This window comes from Capricornis sumatraensis, chromosome 5 (genome assembly GCF_032405125.1).
Source record: "Capricornis sumatraensis isolate serow.1 chromosome 5, serow.2, whole genome shotgun sequence".
In the NCBI taxonomy this organism is placed as follows: domain Eukaryota; kingdom Metazoa; phylum Chordata; class Mammalia; order Artiodactyla; family Bovidae; genus Capricornis; species Capricornis sumatraensis.
In genome coordinates, this window is record NC_091073.1 from 70338182 (window position 1) to 70353386 (window position 15205).

The 15205-nt window shown below is 55.0% G+C and overlaps 1 protein-coding gene across 1 annotated transcript in view; it reads right to left on the reverse strand.

The window, feature by feature from the left end:
- MINDY4 (MINDY lysine 48 deubiquitinase 4) overlaps positions 1–15205 on the reverse strand; it is a 118246-nt gene that overhangs the window by 35049 nt on the left and 67992 nt on the right. The window contains exons 10-13 of the mRNA XM_068973121.1: positions 14403–14405; positions 7046–7144; positions 5370–5433; positions 4231–4296 (exon numbers count right to left, since the gene is read on the reverse strand). Coding sequence (XP_068829222.1) covers positions 4231–4296; positions 5370–5433; positions 7046–7144; positions 14403–14405 — 232 coding nt within the window. The remainder of the gene's footprint in view (positions 1–4230; positions 4297–5369; positions 5434–7045; positions 7145–14402; positions 14406–15205) is intronic.

Here is a 15205-nt window from a genome sequence, read left to right on the forward strand (position 1 = left end):
CTATGTCATACACCTGAACTACATTGTAAATCAACTATAGTTCAATTAAATATGTATGTATTTTTTAAATATTACATACATATACAATCTTTATTTTCACTCAGTCATTTGTCAGTCATTCCAAAAAAAACAATTACTGGATGGACTTTTCGTGCCAAGAAGATGTGCCTGCTAAAGGTCTACTCGGGAACTTGGGGTCTGCCCTCACAAGAAGTAACTCAGGAAAGAAAGAATCACAAGCAACTTGAAAAAAGGGGGGTGGGGAAGGGGCTCTATGCTGATGGGAAATACAAGGTTCTCTGGAAACCCATAGGAAGGGCCGTCAATACAGACCTGAGGCTTTGGGAAGGAGGGAGTGTCAAGGAAAGCTTTCTGGAGGAAGCAATGTCTGGACAGAAACCCAAGGGACAAGGATGAATCAGAAGAGAAGGAACTTTGTTCCAGGTGAGAGGAAAAGCATATGCAAAGGCTCAGAGGCAAGACAGGGCAGGTTCATTACAGTTGAAGCACCGAACAAACAAACAAACAGAAAACCAAGGACATCATTTTTTATCTCTGTGTGAGCTCAGTAGTGTCTGACTCTTTGCGATCCCATGAACTGAAGCTCACCAGGATCCTGTGTCCATGAAATTTTCCAGGCAAGAACATTGGAATGGGTTGCCATTTCCAACTCTAGGGGATCTTCCCAACCCAAGGCTCAAACTTGCATCTCCTGCGTCTCCTAAGTAACTTTAAGTTTGTTTGTTTTTTTTTTGGTGGGGGGGTGTGGAGCAGGAATGGAATGAATGAATGAACAGCAATCTTAAATCAACTTCATCTAATTCTGTGACCTCAGGCTAGTCACTTCACTTCTGTCGTCTTCAGTTTCCCATTTGCAAAATGGGGATAACGAGTATCTCCGTTGCATGTTTCCTTGGGTTATGGGGGACATCTTATGAGGCCAGGTCGGTGGAAATGCTCTGCCAATTGCAAAAAGTAATGCTGATGTCCTTGCATGGGGATGGGGGGGTGGGGTGGGGGGGACAGAGGTCCGGGAGGGTTCAGACCACGATTACCCTTGTCATGGCTCTACTACAGGCTTGCCTGTTGCCTTAGGGAGTGACAAAGCTCTGTGGATCTCAGCTTCCCCTTCCAAAATGCTTACATACTTCGGCCAGTTGTCTGGGGAGCCCACGGCACTTCCAGGGCCTATTTCCCCCTACCTGCAGGACTGCAATGAAGTAATGAACACAGACGCCCGTTGTAAGCCTAACTCTCTCTGCAAACATAGAGAACTATTATTATCCTCAGGCCAGCCTGTTCCACCGTCCTGAGGACATCTCCAAGTGGTACTCACTCTGAGCCAAGGATATGCCTGTCTGTGTGGACATGGTTAGACTGGACATGACCCCCACCCGAAGCATCTGGCCTTTGCCGGAACACGACTGAATGACACCAAATATCCCATTTGGTTTTAAAAAACATTTATTAAAATTATCTCATCAAATTCCAGCTGCCAAGCCATGGAAGGCCACAGGGCAAAGTGCCTGCATTGAAAGGAGAGCCCAGGCAGGCAAATGGGCCAGAACGCACCAGCAGGGTCTGGAAAAATGTCTGGTACTGCTTGGGAAGAAGGGGCCATTCCCCTGAGCTGTTGGGGCTCTAGAGAGACCTGAGTCCACTGAGAACCCCAGTAGGAGGCAGGGGCGGAACCATCCCCCAGCTCGCAGGGGGCAGTGGCCAGACATCTCACCAGGAGGGTGAGCTGTAATGAAAACACAGCAAGAAGGCTATTTATTTTGGGCAGACGTGGCTCAGTGTTCATTTCCAGGCCTGGCACGAGGAACCCCTCTTAGGCCCAGGCCATGAAAAATGAATTTGGTGAGGGTAGTGCTGAGATGGCTCAACGGTTTCCAGCAAAAACACAAATTCAACTGCAGGCGGGAAACACCGCCTTCCAGAGCAAGGGCCAAATATTGACCACTCGCACCCAGAGATCAATGCCAGGAGAGGACGGAGAATTGCCCTGAGCCCAGAGGTGTGGCAGGAAGAAGGCAGCTCCCACTGCTGTGAGGACCCCACTTGCAGAACCTGTTTCACGTTCAATGTCTGGCTTGGGCATCATCGAAACTCCTGGGGGTACAGGCCAAGGGAGGAGGGAGACCCCATTTATAGACAAGGATGCAGACGATCTTCGTGCTGAAGAGTCACCCCAGGGCCATCAGGGCAATGACAGGGCCTCAGATCTTTGGACAATGTGAGCAATCACCCCCTCCTATGACCCACAGTAGCCCCACAGGGCTTCTCTCTCCCAACTCTGCTTCACCTGACAGTGTGGACATAGGTGGCCTTGGTCCTGGCCTTCCTGAAAGCACATGATGCTGCCCAGAGTTGCTCATCTCTCAGATGCATTGCTGTAAGCTCACACCGCTCTGGTATGTTTAATCAAAAGCGTCCTTTCTGCCTGTTTAGCTTGCCTCCTATGTAATTTGGAAGACATTCCTTCCCATGCATTTAAGGTTCCTCTCTAAGAATCCCAGTTGGACGACAAAGAGCTAAAAGTTACCCACCAACTGCTCCATCTTCTATTTTCCAGATGAGGCCACTGAAACCTGGTGACATTCCTGAGGCCTCACGTGACCAAGGAATAAAACAGAGAAGGTCCCAGGGCCCCTGCTCCAGGTCGGAGGTGAGCGCGCTGTGTTGACTGACTGCCCACTGGGTGATGCCCATGAAGAAACAGAAAGCCAGGGACAGGCAGCAATGACAGCCTACCCAGGACTCCCAACGCCAAGGTCAGGACCCCTCCTACATCAGAGCCCCTCCCACCTAACTCTGGGACAGGCCAGGCTCTGGGCCTCTCCTCAGGGAAAGTCACGCCCAAGGCATCAGCTCTGAGGGAGTGGACTGCAGGTAGCTCGGCACCGCAGGGACCGCACCCCCCCTGTGCAGGTCTCAGTACAGGCCCCCTGTTCCTACCCAAGGGGCATCTGTGCAGTCAGGGCCAGAACACTCCCCGGGCCGTGCCCGGACCCCCAGCGTCTTCCAGGAATTGTGCCCGAGGAGGCTGTTCTGACAGCAGGCGTGTTCAGCCTGGCCCCTTAACCAGTGAGTCCTCCCGCCCTCTGGGCTCACCACCAAATGCTCTCATGCCTTCTCTGGAGCCTGAAAGGGCCGATTCCCCCAGCCCGGACAGCTGAAGGGAGGGCAGAGAGGAGGGCGGGAGATTGGCCTGTGCCCCAGAAGAGGGTGGCCTTGTTGCCTTTCTCTCCTGCAGCCCCGGCACATAGACATCAGAACTGTGTGGCCTGGTGGTTGGGAATCCATCCCTAGCCTTGGCTCAGGCTGCTTCTTCTCAGCCACGCTTCCCTTCCATTTCTACCTGACTATAACTAGCCTGTCTCAAGGTTGCCTTAGGAGATCACGACCAGGGTGATAAACACCCACAGTGAAAGCTAACGGCCACTGGAAACGTGGCACAGGACAGTGCTCCAGGCACTCTGCACACAGAGCTCTGGGGCTGGCTCCGCCACCGTCCTCACACTCCATAGGAGGAAACTGAGGCACAGTGGGCGCCCGAAGTCACAGAGCTGCGAGGGGTGTAACCTAGAGGCAAACACAGGCAGATGGCTCCAGAGACAATGTTCTTCACTCCTGGAGCCCCGTGGCTATAGCCACTCTCTCAATTCACTCGGCTCTCTGAACGCTGGCTGGGTTCTGCCGCATCTCACAGTCAGGAGCAGACTGGCTCTCCTCCAGTAGACGGATGTTCTAGTGGCCCTGGCCAGCCCAGCCCTGCCTCCCAGGACACCACACAAGGTCCTCTACTATCAGGGTCTCCAACAACAGTGCGCATACCTCCAACCCAGCCCAGGGATCCACGTCCTAGGCACCTCCCTAGCTGATACGGGGTCCCACCTACTGACGAAGGGGTCTTTACCTGCAGAGGTAGCTGCTCGCCCTCAGACAAACAGAAGGCTCTCATAATCACAGTCTGATCACAGCTTCCCTTAGTCTGATCCCACTCCATCCCACTCTGCTTCTGCAGCCCTCGCTGTGGCAGCTCCCTTTATCTGTAGCTGTAGCTAGGACTCAGTGACAGAGGTCAGATCCTCGGCCTCCCAGCTGACATCACTCCACCGCCCCAGGCTGGGGATGAATGCGGAACAACCCCAGCTCACCAGCATCTCTTCCGCAAAGAACGCAGAAGCTGAGCAATGCACATCCCACACACTAAACCACGGTTCGTACCTGATGGATGCTCTGCTGAAGAAAAGTCACCAGCTCCTCATAGCAGGTCAAACTGTGGAGGATGAGCTGAGAAACAAAAACACACAGGGTGAACTACCCAGGCCCGGTGGATGGACCCCATGCTGGATGAGCTTCTGTGGCCCTGACTCCCGAAGCTAGCGGACCCCGCTGGGGAATGACTCTACAGTCAGACAGCGGTGACCTCGGGAGCCGGGGTGCAGAGGGGCTCCCGCAGCTGTGTGTGACTGAAGGGCTGCAGGGTCCATTTGGGATCTCTGGGGCTGCCACCTTGCTGCAACACTGGACCTGCCTTTAGAGATCTGAGGATTCAAGACATCGTGGGACAAAAGCCCAGGAGTCTGCCTGCGTATCATGTGAGGCTGATGGGTGGGGCTGCACCCTGAGGGCTAGTCTCAGATTTCTGAGAAGCACCTTGAGGGCAGGGTGTCCAGGGGGGTACAGGGTGAGTGACCAGCCAGTTCTAAGTCCAGCAGGCAGCGTCCCGAGTTCAGTGCAAAGCAGTGGTCACGAGTCTCCTGGGCTTTCTCAGGCAGGTCAGAAAAAAACACTTTTCTAGAAAACATTCGACAAAGTGAGATCCTCAGGTAGGATCCCAGGACACATGTGTCCAAAAGGAAATAAACAAAGTAAACGAGAAATTCTCAGTGAAGCAGTTAACGTGTGGGAAAGTGTCACAGTTTCTGCACATCCACACATCTCACATTTTCCCCTCCTTGTCTCCCTCGAGTCCGGCTTTGTCCATCAAAGCTCTTCTCTGCTCTCCACTTCCTCTCCCTCCCACCCCCAGCATCCTCTCCCTGCAATCCCAGAGAGGATGCTATGACATAAGAGGGCACAGGGAAGGCTGGGTTAAGCCAGAAGGCATTACGAACAGAGTGCTGCAGGGACTGCAGAGTCTGTGCAACCTCAGTGGGACAGAGTTCCTGTGAGCCTTTTAGCCATAAAGCCAGTTCTGGCTGGAGTCCCCTGGAAAGCCCCCCACCTCAACCCAAGGTAGAGGATTCTGCTGGCCTGGGCAAAGGGAGGGCTTGCTCAGCCCCAAGGGATTTACTTATACGAAAGGAGACTGTCCCCAGACAAAGCCAAAGTTTGCGTGATAATTTTCCAGAGAGCCGTACTGTTTCTAAGACTCCATCTGCTTTGTATTTCCCTGTTGGACTGAAGTGCTGTGTTCCCGAAGCCCTAAAAAGGAAAGGAAGATGCATCAGTCTCTGCCTGCAGAGAAGACATGCCCTAGAGCCAGGGTGAAACCACACAGCCACTCAGGGAGGACAAACAGAAAGGTGGCCCAGACGAAAGAAGGGAGCCAAGTGCTTCTTTGAAGTCACCCACTAAGCTGGTCCGGAGAACTCCACTAACAGGCGGGGGTGGGAGGAGAGGGGGGTGATATAGAGTGGGAAGAAAGACAGCTGAAGGAGAGCTTGGGATAACCAAACCCAGATCCTGGCAGTCAAAAGTCGAGCATATTTCCAGACTAAGGAATGCTGACTTGCCCGTGGTTTTGAGGGACTCGAGCAAGTCCAGCCTCTGTCCTTTTGGAGGTCATCTGTTTACACAGCCTCTGTATGTGCAGCCAGAAGCGGCATGGACCAGAAGTGGCATTTGGGTTTTGGGCTTCTATGATATGAGCCTGCTGGGCAGCCTTGGACTGGCCACTGCCCCTCTCTGGGCTTGTCTCTTAATCTGTAAAGTGAGGAGAAATTGAGTTTTTCTCCATCTGCTCTCAGGGCTGCCATGCAGATCCTAAGGGCCAGGGTTTGCAGGTTAACTGGAACTTGGGCACCAAGGACAAGCACTCAATGAGAACATCAGTGGTGACGACGGTAATGCCTAACACTGACCTGATACTTAGCATGTGCCAGAACTTATCCTGAGTGCCTCATGTGACTCTTCATCACTTATTTGCATGAATAAATGATTAAGCTGATCAATGACACTACCATTTACTCTACGTCACTTACACTGACTCATTCAGTTCTCACAGTCACTGCATTAAGCAATCACTGCTATCACCCCTATTTCCCAGATGAGTAAACAAGTTAGGCACAGAGAAGTCAAATCAATTAATCAAGGCCACACAGCCCATAAGCAACAGCACCGGAAGTCAGCCTTCGGAGCCTCTTAAGTGCTGTGCTCTCCTGACCGCTGCGCCCCAGCGGGGTGACCCCCTTGACTAAGCTCAGCCACACAGCTGGAATGAAGTGAGGCTTCCCCTCTCAAGGGTCAGGCTGAGGAACCGGCAGACCGTCTCTGTGGATTATGGGGGTGGGGTCCTCCGCTGGCAGGACAGGGCAGGGAGAGACTGCGCTGGCTCCATCACCGCATCTCCCCTCTCTGAGTCTCCTCGTCTGAACACGGGCCCAAGAGACACAGCAAATGCGAGCGTACTTTGGGGACTGGCTCGGCCTAGAGGCTGCTTTCCAGGGTCTTCAGATCAGAGATATACAGAGGGGAACAGGCTGCCAGGACCCAGGGGTCTTCCCTGGTGGGTTACAGCCCCCAGGGCTCCCTAGGGACGGGGTCCCTGGATCTGACACCCTCTCAACTGGGGCCATGCGGAGGGATGGCCCTCTCCCAGGGCAGGGCCGCCCAGCACATCAGGGCAACTGTCTGGGCTCCCCCTGACCTGGAGCACAGGGTAGGGGTCTAGGAGGACACAGACACGGTCCTTCAGCCCAGACTGCCTGCATGAGAAGACGATTTCCCCAGTGACGAGGAGGCACACAGCCAGCTCGCCTGCAGCCCGGCCCGCCCGAGGTAGAACAGCAGCGACACAGCCCTGGGAAGCACTTACAGTGTGACCACGGCTCTCTCGCGGCCCCCAGCCCGCCACACAATGTCTGCAATGGCCAGGGCCAGGCAATGGGTCCTGCGAGCGTTTGAAGGCTGCAGCCTGCGGACAGAAAGGGAAATGTGCTTAGGCCTGTAGTGGCAGAAGTTAGAGACGACACAGCCATGAGGCAGAGGACCTGTCCTTTCCTCTGCCACTCAGACAGAACCTGGGACCGGGGCCTCCACAGATGAGGACCAAGAAAAGAGCCGAGAGGAAGGGAGCCCCGGCAGGGCTGGAGAAGGAGCAGGCTGAGAAAATCACCCACGGGAGCAAGGGGGCCTCTGGAGACTTGGCAGGGCCCAGAGGTGTGTGCAAGAAAAGCCTGCAAGCTCTGACAGAGCCCGGGAGACTGGGCCCAGAACTGCTGCCGCCCTACGCACAGGCGCAGCCCTGACCCACCCCAGCTGGGCCAGTCCTGACACCCGGGCCCCAGAGACAGCAGCTCATACAAGCAAAGAGGTGCCCTGTGCTCCTCCAGCTGATGGGGATGAGACCCAAAGTGTGGACAGGAAGTGGCCTGACTTGCTGATTACTTAGACACAGGATGTGGAGACACGGGAAAGGAAGGATTAATGATGACTGCAGGGTTTGGGGTGAGTGTATGGTGGAGCTGAAATGTGGGCACAGGAAGGGGAGTAGGGAGACAGAAGATGCATGCGGGACCTCCCCCTGAAGGACCCCCATGCCCGCCCCTCAGCCCCAGGTGAAGCTGTCGCTCTAAAGCCCAGGAGAGCAGCTTGGGCTGAGTAGACGTTTATGGACCACCAGCCTGTGAGGTGTCCTGGGCACTCTGAGTGGCTATGATTTCCCAGAGAGAAGATGAACCAGGCAGAGGCGGGGCCAAGGCTGGAGCCTGGTGGGACTCCAGTATATGAGGGAGGCGGGGAGGGTGGCAGGAAAGGCAGATTCGGAGAGGGGCCAGTACTATCTTAGGACCAAAATGGTTTAAGAAGGACAGGTAGTCAGTGGTGTCAACAATGGCAGAGAGATCTCTGGTGGTGCTGGTGGTAAAGAACCCGCCTGCCAATGCAGGAGACGTGAGAGATGTGGGTTCGATCCCTGGGTCGGGAAGACCCCTTGGAGAAGGAAATGGCAACCCACTCCAGTATTCTTGCCTGGAGAATCCCATAGACAGAGGAGCCTGGTGGGCTACCGTCCATAGCGTCGTAAAGAGTTGGACGTGACTGAAGTCACTCACACACACACACAAGAGGCCCCTAGTGCATGAAGGCAATAAGGGAGAAGGAGCAGCAGTCAAATACAGACGCTCTTTCTGTCTCCAGGGCTCCATAGAGCTGTGCTTCTTGCCCAGCCCTGGATCCTGGGCTAAATTCCTGCAGACGCAGGCTGAGTGTCTGAGTGTTCCCCTACCGAAGGAACAAAAGGGGCTTGATGCCGGGGCTCCCGAGTACAGAGGGAGTTCCCATGCGTTCAGTTACCAAGTACCCTAAGCTCCAGGCTGAGCTGTTGGGAGGAAACTGCTGTTTGTACTTCGTCCCCAGGGGAAGAAAGGAGAACCTGGAGACCAGGACACAGGTCACCATGGGGGTGGCACATGTTCACAGCCTAGAACCTGGGACACAGAGCCAGCCGTCTGCACCTAGGCTGGTGTGGTGCCGTGTCTTTAAAGTGGGAGGCGATGTGACATAGGGTCCCTCCATGTCCCACTTCCTAAAGGGGCCACAGCAGTCGTACCTCCTGCATCGTGTTGGGCGATTTACATGAGATGATGTGCGTCAGGTCCACGGCCAGCGCCTGGCGTGTGGAGGATGCTCGTTAAAGGGCACCTTCTGCTTGTTGTCTTTATGGAAGTGTCCCCACTTGACATTTGGCTGTGGCCAAAGAGTTGACAGGATGGTGATCCCCTGACGTCTGGTGTGAAAGTGACGACAAGCCACCGACACCAGGCAATCTTTCAATGAGACAAGTGAGCGCTCAACCACTTGAGAAATGAGACTCAGAGTACCTGGGGTGTCTGCAGCCTCAGGAAGCCTGCCTACTCCTCTGGAAACAGTTACCCCGCCATCAGCACCTGACACTTGGGAAGCACTGGCTGCGGGCCACCGTCAACCATGAAAACAAAGGTGAGGAAACATTGCTCTGGGACTCAGGAGCGGCCGCCAAGGACCATAGAGGGACGGCAAGACAGGGCTTGTCAGACAAAGGAGAAATGGCTGGACGTTCATCTCTTTGGAATCAGAGCCCTTGGATGTGGGCTCCATCATCCCCACAGCTCCTGTTTCTGGCCCTGCCCCCATCCGGGTGACAGTCAGACACGGCAGTCCCAGCTCCTGAGCACCCATGCTTGCCCCCTTCCTGCCCCTGCTCCTCAGCTGAGCTGGCCAGCACTGCTGCTCAGTCTTGCCCTCCCTCCAGCCCTCACTGAACATACTCACCGCAGGTTCCTCCTGCAGCACAGGTGTGACCAGGGGGCCCCAGCCATCCCGCACACACGCCACACACACACACCTAAATCCTGCAACACGGGCAAGAGTGCTGCAAAGCTATGCCCAGATTGTACACTCTGCCTAGAGCATCTATGCTGGAAAACCCCCAAACGGAGCTTCCAAACATTCACTCACACTAACTTGCTGAAGCAGGTAACCCTTCATTGAGAGCTCCTCAGGGTGGCCACAAACAAGACTTTAAAAACCAGCATATATTATAATAAGTACTCATCATGTTAGAAGCTGTTCGGAGCACTTCACACGTATTACTGCATGAATCATCAAAGCCACCCTAGGAAGGAGATACTATTATTGTCCCCTTTTTAAATGGGGAAACTGAGGCACAGAGCCTAAATGATTCACCTAAGGTCACACAGTTAGTAAAAACTGGACAAAGTGAAACGACAGTGAGGGAAGCAGGAGAGGCTGGGCGGTGGAATCCACTGTTTGGAGCCCCGGGCATCGAGCACAGCACCCCTCTGCCTCTGAGCCTGTCTCTCCTGCGCCTGCAATGCCATCAAGAGACCTGGCTCCTGGGAGGGGCCTATCTTCCTGGCCTCACAGGCTTTAGTTACAGACCCCCTGAATGTCCATGTTTCTGCACAAAGTCCTGGTTCTTTCCATTGCCTTCCATTTAGCCTCTCCATCCTTCCCTGGGCCTCCTCTGGCTCTTTCTTTTGAGACAAGCTTTCCAAAAGATGGCAGCATGGGGGCAAGTGCAGTGGTGGGGACTGCGTTTCACTTCTGGTTCACTCGGGGAAGCCCCTTGCTCTCGCTGGCCTTCACCTCCCCACCCGGAAATGCAGACACCGGACCAGATGTCCCGAGCATCCTCCCAGCCTTGCCCTCTGCCGTGTAACCAGCCGCAGGGTGTCCAGGGCTGTGGTGGGTGCAGATGGCCAGAGGAAGTGGGGAGGTACTGTGGTGATTCACTGGGCCTCCACCTTCCCTGGGGGAACTCAGCCACTGCCTTCACCTTGTTGACAAGGGTGGGGCTGAACTGCCTGCTTCCAACCCCGACCATGAACCCAGCACCTGGCCGCGCTCCTAAACCAAAAGAAGTTTCTTTGCTGCTGCTCAGTCACTCAGTCCTGTCCAATTCTTGTGCGACCCTATGGACTGTAGCCCACCAGGCTCCTCTTGTCCATGGGATTCTCCAGGCAAGAGTACTACAGTGGGTTGCCATGCCCTCCTCCAGGGGATATTCCCAACCCAGGGATTGAACCCAGGGTTTCCTGCATTGCAGGCAGATTCTTTACTGCTAAGACACCAGTGAAGTTTCTTTAAAAGAGTCTAACTCCTTGCAGGAGAAGTGCAGGATTTGTCTAGGGATGGCGATGGGGGTGAGGGAGGAATACGTCCTGTGTTTGGCTTAATTACCCAGGTCTTTCAGATTAAAAAGATGGTTCTCCCATCCTCATTAACTCAAAGCAGGCTCGCCTGTCCACTCTGACATGCTCACCAGTCTGAGCCTACAGAAAAATCAGAGGAGAGCTGGCGAATGACTGCGGGTCTTTCTTCCCCCTTTGAGGGTCACATGCTGCCAGGGCAGGCCTGGGGACCACTGGATCTGGAGTCTGAGCCTGGCTCCACTGACTAGTGTCTGGAGGGGCCTTGGACAAGCGCCCCTCCTTCTCTGGGCCTCAACTTCCCCAGTTGAGAAGGGAAGTGGAGGCAGAAGGACAGCTCCCTGGCCCATGGTGTATCCCAGGCCCTCAGGGGAATGAGGCTCACCATCGCTTCCCACGAGCTGAGCTGCTGGCACGGCCCCTCCCAGAGTGGAAAAACACCAAGTCCTGCCGTCCGGCTCCATCCTCCCCGATTGAGCAGAGGCCGGCTGCCGGCCTGATGGAATGAGTCTTAATGAAGGCAGACAGTCCCGCAGAAAAAACACCACCGCTGCCAAGAAGCCTTTACTTCAGCATGATTTCCCTGGAGGGCGCAGTCACATCCTTGTGTGGCTTTCACAGAACCATTTCCCCATCATTTGTTGGGGAGGCAGCGAGCAGGGGGGCACCCCACTGGCCCTGCAGACCCAGTTCAGGAAGGCCCACCAACCTCGTTCCAAGAGACCCCCAGGGGCCCAGCGCGGCAGCTGCGGATGCTGTCCCTGTCCCTGCATGGCGTGAGGGCCTTTGTGGTGTTCCTAGATGGAACAGAGGAGCTTGCCTGCTTTTTTTTTTTAAGCCGGATCATTTTTGAAATCTCAGATTTCAGAGTCAAAAGGGAGGACTGAAGTTTCAAATCCAGCTCAGCACACACAGCTCATGCAGCAATGTCAATAACCCAATCAATGTCGAGATCATACAAATGAATCCATGCAGCCAGAGGGGCTGGGGCTGCGAGAGGTTCCTGCAGGGACGTCTAATGTCACCCTTTCCTCACACGAGGCAGCAGATCCCCGGGGGTTCACGGGACTCTTCTGCATTGATTTTTTTTTTCCAAATTAGGAAAAAAGGGGAGGTTCTGCCCAGAAGCCCTTTGTGAATGATAGCACCTACAGAGCCGTATCTTCATCACTGAGAGTCTGTCTGGGGTCCAGCCCTCGGGTGCTTTAAGGCCATGACACTTAGCCTCCTGGCACCAGCCCCTTCCTGGCCTCTCTGGACGTCCTGGTACCTGAGTCTCTTGTGGGGCACAGCATGGTGTGACACACAGGGTGTCACGTTCCAAGCTTGGCTCTGCCTTGGAGGCCAGGTGTGAACCTGGGCCAGCATCTTTCTGTCTTTGAGTCTCAGTTTCCCTGGATATACCCTCGTCGGTGATCCCCAGGTCCCACCCACTTGCACAGCCCTTCATTTATGAAGGACTAGGTTGCATTTCCTTACCAAGTCAGACGTGGGCAGGACCCAGATTCACAAATGGAGAAAGTGAAACCTTGCTGGCCCACAGGCTGTGATCCAGGTCTCTGGCTAGTCCAGGACTCTCTTTAGCAGCCCCCATCCTGAAACAGGCTAAGCCCATGCACTGCCCCAGCCTCAGCACAGGCACCGACAGGGTGCACCGACACCCACTTGGCACGGACAACTCTCTATGGCCTCTGATCTGGAGGGCCTCACTTCTGCAAGCAAACCCTGACTTTCACCCTTCCATCCCTCCACTGCCAGCCTCAGGCCCCAGCCCCACTCTCCCCTGGCCTTTGCTTGACCTAAGCCCTAGCCTGAACCCAGGAGGACTCTCTCCTCTCATCCCCAGTCGCCTTCCAGTCCCAAGGCAGGTTCATGCCTCGGCAAAGTCAGGCCCACTGCACGGCAGTGGGAGGAGGAGACACGGGAGGAAGGCATAGAGGCAGCTGGTGTCCCTTGCCCACAACCTGTCACCACTGGGACCTCCCCGAGCTGGTGCCCCATAGAGCCACATTTTCCTGAGTCCTCTCAGGCACTTGCAGTGGCTCTGGCTAAACAAGGGAGCCTGGGTCACTAGGTCAAGCTCTCTGTCCCTCTCTCTAGGCTGGTCATGAAGAGCACCCACTCTTGGGTCTGCTTGGCCATCAGCGTGAGCAGGAAGGGAGCCCACTCTGCTAGGCCTGCGTGGAGAGCAGCTCTCGGTACAGGGCCCCGGGCAACAGGGAAGGGACTTACCAGGAGCACCTCAGTTGTGGGGCTCCAAAGAAAGGTGAGTCACTCTTCTGTAGCATGAGTCTCTCCATGCCTCCTGGGGGAGGGGACCCTGTCTGGCCAGCCAGCCGAGCTCTCCCGGCCAATCCGCACAGGCTTCCTTCAACCTAGCCAGGCCGCCTTCCCCCAGAGGGGGGTTCCTTCCCACCAGGCACACCCCACACATAAACCCCAGCAGCCAGCAGCTCCTTCCAACCTCCTCCCACTATGCTGACCCCAGAGGGCCTTCAGTCAAGGCTGGCCCCAACTCTTCTATCTCAGCTGGTACATGTTTCTTTCCACCCTGAGCCTGTCTTGGGCCCCTAGCCAGAATGGCTTTCTGCCTCCCAAACCCTGGCTTCCCTCTCGGGTGTGGAAGGAAAGCAGAACTCTTTCCCGAGGACATGCTTGGGGATCCAGAGGCTGTCACAGCCCCTCAGTGGGGCTGCAGGGTAGGAGACGAGAAACCAAGTCTGCCATGCACACAAACAGCCCCTCAGGGAACCAACTTCCTCACTGCTGGGAAATGAGCCACAACTTCCCCTGAGAAGCCCAAAGTCCAAGTTCAAAAGCAGCTCTGAAGGGGCATGGGGCTGAAATAAATTATAAAACATCTCCCACGATGGCCAAAGCCAAGGTTTGACCTGAGTAGGCTGCTGGGCCCTGAGCGCCCTCTGGCAGCCCGGCCTTTACCCACCCACCAGCCGGGGCCTCACCCTGCCCTCTACAACTCTGCCCTGGTCACCCCAGCAACTCTCAGCTGCTCTCCCTGCCCTGGGGCCTCTGCACATGCTGTTCTCCTTACTGGAATACCATCCCCTCCCCTCCCAATCAGCCTAGATAATTCATGCATTTGTCCATGCCTTCATTCAACAAAAATTCTGAGGGCCTCTTCCGTGGACTAGGTCTGGGGCTGGATGCCAGGACGGAGCTATGGATCAGGAAGTCCAAGAAGACTCCTGTTCTCAGGGGTCTTGAGTTCCGGGGTGCAGGCGATGGGCAGGTGATGACTTGGATAAAAAGGGCATCTTGTGGCAGGGGGTTTTGCAGGCAGCATCTGGGGAGGTCGGGGAATGCCGCCCTGAGGTCACAACTTCTGCACAGTGAAGAGCCAGGGGAGGAGTCTGAAGGATTTGCTGGGAAAGGAGAAACCAAGGGAGGAACAAGCTCATGCAAGGACGTGTGTGAAGCCGATTGGGAGTCCTGCTCACAATCTAGATCTCAGTAAGATTAAAGTGCCAGGCGTCTCCAGCAAGCACCCCCACCCCCCGCGACCCTCTTCACGCCCAGGTGGGCCCTGAGCACCTGGCCTGTCCTGTGACCTCCCACTCGTCTTGGCTCTTGTATTCAGGTGTAGGTCCCATGAGGGCAAGTCCACAGTTACCATGCTGGGCCCCGCACTCCCTCCAAATGCCTACTAAGTCCTCTCTGCGTGCATCTCTCCTGTGCAAGGAGGGAAAGGGGACAAGGGGTGCATATGTGCTCAGAGAGGGTCCCTGTACCCTTTGAGAGTGGGCAGCCAGAGGCCCCTCACTCAGCCAGTCCCACCCAGCCAGTCAGGAGCATCCGGGACCATCACGCACTACATGGGCCTCTCCCGACCACACCATGGGCAGCACTTCACTGGACTGGACCCCAGAGCAGGCAGAGGGGAGAAGAACAGGACAAAGTCTGACCTTGCTGTGGAAACGCTATGTCACTGGGCTTCTGGTGACAGACACGCTATGCCTCTGGATAGCATCTTTCGGCTTGAAATCAAACACCTTGATTATTACTTCATACAGTAATTAGACAAATCACCTTATTGGACAAACTATAAAACTGCAAGCATGAAAAGATACCTTCACTTGGACCCTGTCTAAGGCCACGTCCTTGACGCTGGTAACACATGTTTCATTTGCACCAAGCTTGGCAGGGTGCCTGGAGAACTAGTATCTTTCCCAGTAAACCGAACATGAGTGAATGGGGGGTATGGGCCTTGTTGTCTTTGAAAAAAAAAAGCTACCAAAATGCCTAGGTCAAGAGCGAGTCCCTTTAATTAGCGTTCAGGAACTGGCAAAACTAAACTATGATTTTCA